The sequence below is a fragment of the Dermacentor silvarum genome, chromosome 10, assembly GCF_013339745.2.
Source record: "Dermacentor silvarum isolate Dsil-2018 chromosome 10, BIME_Dsil_1.4, whole genome shotgun sequence".
NCBI lineage: Eukaryota > Metazoa > Arthropoda > Arachnida > Ixodida > Ixodidae > Dermacentor > Dermacentor silvarum.
The window spans coordinates 15,722,277-15,732,035 of record NC_051163.1 but is presented as its reverse complement, the minus strand read 5'-3'; the positions used below and the strand labels follow the sequence as shown (position 1 = coordinate 15,732,035).

At 42.7% G+C, this 9,759-nt stretch overlaps 1 protein-coding gene across 10 annotated transcripts in view; it reads right to left on the bottom strand.

Annotated features, from left to right (window-relative positions):
• Window positions 1-340: 340 nt before the first annotated feature.
• Window positions 341-9,759, bottom strand: part of LOC119465806 (adenosylhomocysteinase-like 1) — a 286,195-nt gene continuing 276,776 nt past the window's right edge. For all 10 annotated transcript variants that reach the window (XM_037726270.2, XM_037726275.2, XM_037726271.2 and 7 more), the window contains 3 exons: window positions 9,204-9,351; window positions 8,113-8,233; window positions 341-5,720 (listed from right to left, as the gene is read on the bottom strand). In XM_037726270.2, coding sequence (XP_037582198.1) covers window positions 5,714-5,720; window positions 8,113-8,233; window positions 9,204-9,351 — 276 coding nt within the window. In that variant the 3' untranslated portion in view covers window positions 341-5,713. The remainder of the gene's footprint in view (window positions 5,721-8,112; window positions 8,234-9,203; window positions 9,352-9,759) is intronic.

The window sequence follows — 9,759 nt, the reverse complement described above, 5'->3', positions numbered from 1 at the left end:
TTCAATTGACAGCATTAATGGCACTTGAAGGAAATATAAAATGTGGAGATGGGGCCAACTTTTCTAGCCTTTCTGTTTGATATGCCACAATAATGCATGCTCTAGCATGCTTTTCTTGTCTCCATGACAAGGGTGTGTGATAAAGTGAGACAGTCATTATAGACTTTCTTAGACCAGACTCGCCACGAAAATGCCAGCAAGTTGATCCTATAGCATAACCTGTACGGTTCGTCAGATACAAGTGAAAAGTCAAAAAGAAGTCGTGGCAATAACCTTCCGAGGCAAATACTTTCTGAAAGCCTTCAATCCAGTGAGAAAATGCATGGACACACAGAGGCAATCATATTGAAAAACAATATTTTACTATCAAAAAACAATATAGTGTTACAACATACAGAAGACAGAAAGAAAGGCGTAAGCGGAGCAACCAGACAACAAAAATTGCAACAAATGAAAGGCATGGAAACCAGAGTTTGTGTGAAGTTTTCAAATCCTGCGTCTCCTTTCCATCCTCTCCCATGTCTCTCTCTATCAGCAAATTGCCGCAGCAGAGCTCCCAACGCTTCCCAAGATGTTGTCTCCGTACGACACCAACCTAGCACTTCTGAGCAACAGCTCTTCGCAAGCTGCAGAAGCCCTTCGGTCTCTGCAGCCATCATTGTCTCTGTGAAAGATTTCCCACAAAATGTAGGGTAAAGTAAACACAAACTGTAGCAAAAAAGGCGTCTCCGGCAGAATCACTCCCAAACACTTGCACCAAAATGCTTGCACCAATCAATAGCAAGAAAAGCAGTGGACAATGGCACTGACAACACCAAAACAATGGGATGCATTGAAGCAGCTAGCCTTGCAGAAAGCAAATGCAAATCATAGTACATAAAAGCAAAGAGCAGTGTGCATAAAGCTTCGTGTAAACATGAAACTCAGGGGCTGTATGCGTCTACTTTCCACAGAGTTACAGCCTGCTATATGATAAGGGGTTATATGGCTGACCTTTCTGAATATCACTACAAAAGACAGCATTCTGATGTGTACTGAGCTCCCATTAACTGAATATAGTATTGCAGCTCAAATTTTCTGTCCTAGTCACGAAAAAAGTGACACTATGTCGCGACGAATTCCAGTCTGCAAAGACCTCAAGTGGCATTTTGTATTAAAACACCAGCACAGGTGCAGCTGCAAACAACTGAAAGCATCAGATGATTAATCAGCCAGCTAGAACGGCAATCTTAAAAGCCTTGCCTTGGCAGTCTGGAGAGCATCTCAGCAGCCAAAGCTACAATTTACAAATGTAAATTTCATACAAGTTCTACTTAAGCAGCATCTTCACTGTCCCCAATTCTTTAGTTCAACTTCTGCACATTAACCCCCTCCGTGTTATGGACTAACGGATCATGTCTGTGCAATTTTACTAAAAACTAATTAGGGTGAGCAAATCTTGAGTGTGCACACTTTCTAGTGCGTTTCACAAAGCAGAGGGCTCACCCTATCTCTTTCAAATGTTCCACATAGAGGGCAACAAGATACTGTGTCAGTACAGTATTCCAAAAGGAAATTTCAGCAGCATGCATTTGCTTCATATCGAGGCCTGCCAGTGCAAATACATGCGGCGCACGCATCCAACATGCATAAGATGATAGCTGCAATTGCATTTCATTGTAATTCCACTTATGATTAATTGCACTTCTGCTCTTATGAGCGAAAAATGGAAGCAATATTGTACCAAGTAACATGGTGGAACTCCTCCGATTGGTAAAGCGTACACATATGCCAAAACTAAACAAACACAAGAGGCAATAGCAGCGACATTTTAAAGTAATTTGCATTTCTGGTGCTATAATGTGTTTTCAGTGCTGCAACATTTCAACAGCAGAAAAATAATATATATTTCTTGCAACTCTCGACAAAAATAGAAACACAGAAGGGGTTAAAGGCAGTACATTCATTAGCAATGAAGACACAAAGCAAAGAAATGCCAGACTGAACCAACATACTGGATTCACAGTGTCACAAACTTCGTGGGCATAGAAAAAAAGACAATCTGCCAAATCATTGCAAGACTTCTCTCTTTCTCCAAGTTTTCTCAGTATCTTGATGCATTGAATGCATTTAAATGCAAGGAGTGTGTCTTAGCTGACGGGAATGACAAAATGCAAATACAATATGCGACACAGCTGAAAGCCCCGTGTGGACATATCGGAGAATCACTGGGGCATTCCACACTTCTTCCCCACACAAGGCAGAGCGTGCATTGCGACAGCAAGAAAGCCCCTTATATGTGATGAAACCAGCTAAGAGCATAAATTGCTTTACTCTTTCAAGTAGGCCTGTGCGAATAAGTAAAAATGAAAAATTTACAAGCAATTCTAGGTGGCGCAGGTTCTAACATGGACATCAAAAGTTCCACGTATTTAAAGTGTGTACTAATGAGACATCCGACGAATAGCGGAATAACGCAAGCATTACAAAAGTTAAATGAAGACCAAATATTACTTCATTTTTAATGCAAAATATGAATGCAGATAACAAACACTCATAATGATGAGCCTTATTAAGAAGGAAGCAGTGTAGATGCCACAGCAGCCACCAGTAAATGGATTTAAACTTCAAGGGTAATTTAAAAAAATTATAGTTGGTTGTAAAGTGTGGGTCAGCGATTTTACTGACACCTTGTGTTTTTCTCTGCTACTACACTTGCACACAATTTAAACTTACCACAGTATTCACACAGCTCTACTTTCTAAGTAGTCTAAGACACGAAGGGCATGGCAGAAAGCGGTTAAGACAAACCTTAGAGCTACGCTGCCTTCCTGTGCCACGGGAATGTTGTGTTGCGCTTCCTTGTTATGCGTTCATGTATTATAAAGATAATATAGATAACACTTCAACGAAGCTAGATAGCAAAGCATGACTACATAATGCTGCGAATGAATGTGGTATGGCCACTATAGATCAATCAGGACAATTCAAAAACGGAAAGCTCTGGCCACCCTAGCAAAGGTGTATAATAACGGCACTGCAAATGACAAAACTGTCAACAGGTGTGGAGCCAGACGTTGGCTTCTACACTGACGATTTGACAGAATGAGGAGTCTCACACACTCGTGACACAACAGCACGGACGGACAAAAAAAAAAAATGCAGCGGTGAAGAAAAAGCAAAAGCTCGGAAGACCCTACTCCCAAGTTCAGCTCTTCGAACCAGCAAGAACAAAGCATGCTTGGATGTGCAAAGAAGGGGCAGCTAAGTTCTATTGATCATTCGGGGGCCCATATATGCACAACTGGTAGCATGTTCGGAAGAGCTACATGAACGTTAAGCAACAAATGACCCGCCCCGAAAGCAGCAAGTACCCCTTCACAAGTCTCGTTTTTATTGAGGCCCTATGCCACGTTCTCGCAACAGTTCAATCCGTAGCGAATGGCTTTGAAAACGGAAACATCTCGGGGGCAGAGCATAAGCTTGACAAATAAAACAAACTAAAGGTTCAGAATGTGAAGGCTGGACTACTAGCAGGCCTTCCACATCAAAAGTTCATTTTCTGAGAATCGGGGGGTAACACCGGGAATCTCTAGTGCAGTTTCGAGCAGTGAGCAGCGGTGGGAACAGCCATTAATAATGGGGCACTACATTTGTAAGGTTAAAATTGCATACCAAGGCACTAGCGAACTACAGGCAAGCCATTATGTTAGACTGTGAAATGCATGTTTTCTTTCTACGATTTATGACATTTTCTGATGATAGGCAAAATGCTATTGCCTGGTTTCTCCGAATTTGTTAGAGTGTGGATTGAAAGGATGCGTTTCCACTGCGTACATCCATCAAAACTAAAGAAGAGATAATAGAAACCATGGCAAAAAAAGTTCTCACTGACAGGCAGGTTTATCAGGATGTCAAAGCCGGATGTACGTAAGTGCCTGTTGTAAAAAGAGCCAAATAACCAATAATCATACTCAACTTTAAGATGATTGCAAAAGATGTGCAATTCTTATTACACTTCATGCCTGCCTTTCTTCTTGCCAAACAGATGAATCTCAAGGACCGGCTCCAAAAGTAGCTGGTAAGCTACAATATTGCGTTTCTCCCTTTTTTTTTGGCCCATTTGGTAAATGTCCACTGACATCTGTATCTGGCAGTTGCAGACATTCAGCTATAGCTTGACAGCTGCCACATATGGCTCCACCATGCAAATTGCATCTATTGATGTGCGCTTCCTATTGTTTCACACATTATCTCAGTCATGGCAACATTCATGACCAAAGCCTCTCCACGAGAACTTGGCGGAGGAGTGATGCTGGGGCATGGAACCTACTGCACAAAAGCCTGTGCCTATCATCCACTCAAATCCTTCTTATCCTCTTATTATCCACTTGGGACAAAACTCGCTGATAGAACTGCTCAAATGGATGATGATGCATGCTGAAAATTAAACACCTTTTCCCTGCCAAGGTAAATAATACTTCTGACAAGTTTCGTGCGATAAATGTGTGATGTTTTTAGGTTTTGCCCAAGCAGCTCAGAAATGGTTAAGCACTAGCACCGTACAAATCATAACTATTTCTCCTAACAGACCAATATCAATTGTTAGGCTCAGGTCCACTGAAAGCGATTCTTCAAGAGCCAGCAAGTGAATGAATGAAAGTTTAAGGAAGTTGCAAAAGCACTACGCCGGCAGTAGGGTTAAGACTTCGCAGCACAATTTTATTGTAGCAGCAACTTACAAAAGGCTGTAAGAGCTGCTGCTTTCAACAATTTAGATAAGTCACTGAGTAACAGACTTGCTTGTTGCTAAAGCAGAAGTTAATGCTAAATGACTAAGATTGTACACACAATGATTTAGTATGCAGTAATTGATAAGTGAACAAAGAAACATGCTCTTGGTACATAGTTGTGTAACTGGAATATTTATGTGAAGTATAACTCTGTCATCCAAAGATTAGCATTAAATGAAAAAGATCCATTCACTGCTGCCAGTAATGAATTGTGGCACTTACAAAACCAGGTGCCGAAACCACTTTTAACGAAAGGCCAAGACAGACTGCCACAATCAATCCCACCAGTTTCTTGCTCTGTGATCACATCCCCGTGTCAAGCACAGCTGTTGCAGCAAAACTCACACAAAGTGTGAAAAATAAAGATGTTGCACCTCCTGTGTAAGGAATCCGGAGCCAAAATGAAAAGCAGGAGGGGCCCAGCCTCATTTCCGGGAGTGGACGCAAACTTGAGAGTGTCTGTCTGCACACCAGTCAGGCTACACATCCCAAACTGGTGCGGTGCTCATTCTAGAACACTGTATGTATATAACCACTAGGATTATCAGCTGCAAGGTTACGGTATCTCGCCATCTTGAACAGGCACTAAGAGTCTATAAGCGTTTATGTACAAGAGGGAGAAGTGTCATCGATTCACGTATATCTCACTGTCTCGTAACAGGCACTAAAAGAGAGAGAGTCTAGCCTATGTACAAGAGGGAAATGAACGTATTGATTCACACTTCCTCCCTCTCCTTTCGCTGAGCCGTTCCGGTATCCCCTCCCCCCACCCCCTTACGGTTGTCGCTCCTTTCGCATTTGCTTTTTCAACACATGCGTGTGTTCCCTTCCTGTTCTGCGGTCAGGTGCGTTCCAAGGCTTCTTTCCTCCCTTCCTTGTTCCGGCTGTGCCCACTGGAATGCTCGGCTGTTCCCTTGCTCTACTATGCGACGACACAGCAGTTAATACCTGGAAGAGAAAGATCCAACAAAAGAAGCATGACAATACCATTAATTAATTAATTAATTAATTAATTAATTCATGCATACAGTGGAATGCCATAGTGTTTAGGTACTTTTGTCAACAAGCTATGTCAAGATTTCAGCCGAGGAGCACTGGATGCAAGGGCCATTTTGCAGTGAAACCGTTATTGCGGCTGGAAACAACCCCCCCCCCCCCCCCAAAGTAGAAACACCCAAACAAAGGCAGCATGCACATTGGCACGTTGTGGAAGTTGTGTGACCAAGCTGTTTGCAAATGGTTGCTTTGACTGAAAAGCGACCATCTGAAGTCGCTCACTGACCAAATTGAAGTCACTCATTGACCAATTTTTCCGTTCTGGAACTGGAGTCGGAAAGCCACTGTGTTAATCAGCAGTGCAGGAGCGGCACGTCTACATATGCTGACGCTAGTTTTATGTGACGGTGCCTGTGTGAGAAGATGTCAACGGCGTCAATCACGAGAGATTTGAATGTAGCATTGGGTAGGCCGTGCTTGCTGGTGGGAACGTCAGTTGCTGTGAGCCACTCCTTGGCCACCAATCTAGGCCGGCTGTGTGACCTTCGTTAATTGCCAGTGTGAATAATGCCTAAGCACTGAAAGTGCAATGCTGGAAAGTTTACAGCATTGCATGGGAAAGGGGAAGGGGGGTAATGACCACACTTCTAGTGCCGCAAATAAAAGTCTATAGTATACACATGCCTTTGTGAAAGAGAACACGCCAGTGCATGACTTGCACTCCACATTGGTTACTTGTGGCGTTGCCAGCAGGCGACTAGGAAAGGAGTGACAGCTACTAGAGCCTGCAATTGGCATCTGAAAGAATTATGAACACCAAGCCATAGCTATGGTTGAGTAAAGAAATCTCAAAGCAGCACCTGTAATTAGTGATAGCACCTCTAAAGCTAATTATCACAGTCACCTCGTGATGGCACAATAACCAGCCACTGCTGATCGCAGAGCATGTGTTCACTTGTTCTCTTTCATAAAGACGCTGTGCGTACACCAAGCACATTAATGGACTGGAAGAGCAGATGGGCCGTGCTCCTACCAAAATTGGAAATGCGGGTTCCAACTTTTTTTTTGTGCTGATTAGTTAGTCTAATTTTGTAAAAAACCCTTGTAATTCTTGTGACCACAGACGAGAAAAGACTTCAATGTCCTGCCAAGCAGCTACACCCAAACTTTTGAAGTAATTCAACTGAACAGGACTGAAGTTTATTTTATGTGAATAAATACACAAATGTCAAAAACTGCACTGTAGAAGGGCGAAGGCAACGGCGTTAAATAAAAGTACTGTGCATACACAGTAAAACCCTGATAATTTGACCCTCATTAATCCAGAAAATTGGATAATTCAGACTCGTCCTCTGGTCCCGGTAGGCACATGCATTATTTAACGGAATCAAACTCTCATTAAATCGGTCGTATTTGGCCACACATGGGTTAATTTGGACGACTCGTGGAGTTCAGCGAGCGTGGAGCACTGCAAATGTGCGATGCAAAAGAGCAAAAACAGCGCTAGCATCGAACCGAAACAAAGTGACAAAATGGCGGAGTCCGCATCACAGTAGTCATCAGTAGAAATAATATGTGAATGACAGGAAGGCCAGAATTGCTGCCTATTTGTGCCGTTATAACCTTTATTCTTGCATTTACCAGGCATTACACCATTTTGGCAGGTGCCTTCATAGTTGCGTAGCCGCCATCCCTTATCGTGTCAATGACTGCGGTTTCAGCAAACAGTAGTTTTATTTTGACTCGGTGCACCTGTCAAACAAGTGCCTTCAGAACTGCATGGTCGCCATCCATGATTAAGTTGATAGCGGCTGCAGTTTCGTCTGCAGCAGTTTCGGCAAACAGTAGTTTCGTTTTGATTCAATGTAATGGTTGCACGCGGAATGTCACAAACACAGCGGGAGCTGTCCAGAATGAAGATGGCCGGCTACATCACGATGAATCTACGATCTGTTCGCGAACAGCTTAATGGCGATAAAATAATCCAGATGTGCGCGTGGTGGTGAAAAGCATGTCTTGGATGAAGGCATGCGCTAGGGCCTTGCTGTGAAGTAAGTCGCGAGGCCTCCGACGCTGCAAGCGCTAATCAGTCACGAGATGAGAATTACAGCTTTCGCACTGCTTTTGTGCACAATAGAAACAGGATTTGCTTATTCATTCAGTAAATAAAGGCGTGTTGACATAATAAGCATTTGTTTAGTTTTTTTCTTGATACCCTCGATAAATCGACATTCGGTTAATTCGGCCATTTTTTTTCCAGTCCCGTGAAATCTGAATGAACGAATGCAGGATGCAACTGATAAACTCTGCACATGCAACAAAGAAACAAAAATGCGAAACACACCTGTAATAGTTGGGCTTGAAAGGCCCAGCCTTGTTGAGGCCCATGTATTTGGCCTGGTCGTCAGTCAGCTCAGTCAGATGGGCGTCAAATGTCGGGAGGTGGAGGCTGGCAACGTACTCGTCTGCAGAACAGTGTCAACAAACGCACCGGTATTGCTTGTAAAAAAATCAAGATCAACATAAAAAACGCGCAAGGTGAGATGGCAAATATACTTATTCGAAAAGCACTACAGTCAGGTCAGCATGCCATATTAAAACAACATCAACAGGATGTTTTGTTGAACTGTGTTGAACTTGTGAACAACCTCTAGTTGCCAAATTACAGGGTTTAATGTCTCAAAACTATACAGTAGGTTATGAGGTATGCTATGTGTATAAGGCTCCGGATTATTTTGACCACTTGGGATTCTTTAACATGTGCCCAAAGCACAGTTCACGGGCATTTCTTGCACTCCACCTCCATACTAACACAGCCACTGTAGTATCAAACCAACTATCTGGTGATATCGATTAAGAAGCTGAATTTAGAAGCTCCACTAAGTATGAATTTATGCAATTCCACTTTGGCAGGCACTATGCTAAAACACAATACTGCTGATGCAGTTTAAGACAAAGTTAAGCAAGTCTGGCCTGTTGAGTAGCTGACAATGCTAACATGGGAACGCTCTTCGAGTATGATTGTTATTATTATTATTACTATTATTCAATATGAAAACACGCATATAAAATTGGACAGAGAGGGAAATAGGAACAACTAAAAAATAGCAAAAAAGAAAGAGAGAAACATTTTTTTTTTAAATATGAAAAATAAGTTGGAACTTTCTTGAGGATAAGATGAGAAAGTTAACTGACTGCACTTATAGGGTGCAGTGATGGATGACACACAGGAATGAAAAGCAACAACAATGAAAGGCATGGACAACATAACATAGTCACTGCTGTATTGTTTAGCAGCGTCCTCAGCTGTCCAAGCCGTGTTTCCTCTTATACTGTTTAATCTTAATAATGAGGGTTGGAAGTTATTGAGAACTACACGAGTATTAAAAGACACCATGCACAATAACTAATAAAGGGGGGGGGGGGATGACGCACCCATCTTCTTGGGCAGCAGGTAGACATCGCTCTTGTAGCGCCCATGAGGGGCGTTGTAGAGCTCGATCAGAGCCAAAGCTTGAGTTGCCGCAGTAATGGACACCACAAAGGAGGGGATACTGGAGCAGCTCAAGTTCACCAAACGTCCCTGCACATTGAGAACATGTGTGTGCGTGCAAGTGAGGTGAAAGCACAGCACCTGGCACAGCTGTTGAATACGTAGTAGCAGAACCTGTTCCAAGGTCACAACTTAGCTTTCCTTCAAGGTGGTTCACCGAGTTGAACAGTCAAGTTTTAAATGAGCAGTTGTGTTTACAGATAGACTGTTTCCCGATGAAGATATTACACCTGATTGGCATATCTTGTGACTATCGAAACAGCGTAAGAGACCCCGTTTCTAGTTATAAGTAAACTTTTCCTCGCAAGGAAATCGGTCAAGCTAATGGAACTGTAGCCAATTTTTAAATTAGTGGTTAATTCCACAGACAGAGTGCTTTGTATGGCAAAAATGGCGACATGGCTGCCCGGTGTTGAAATTAAATGAAACAGCAATGTT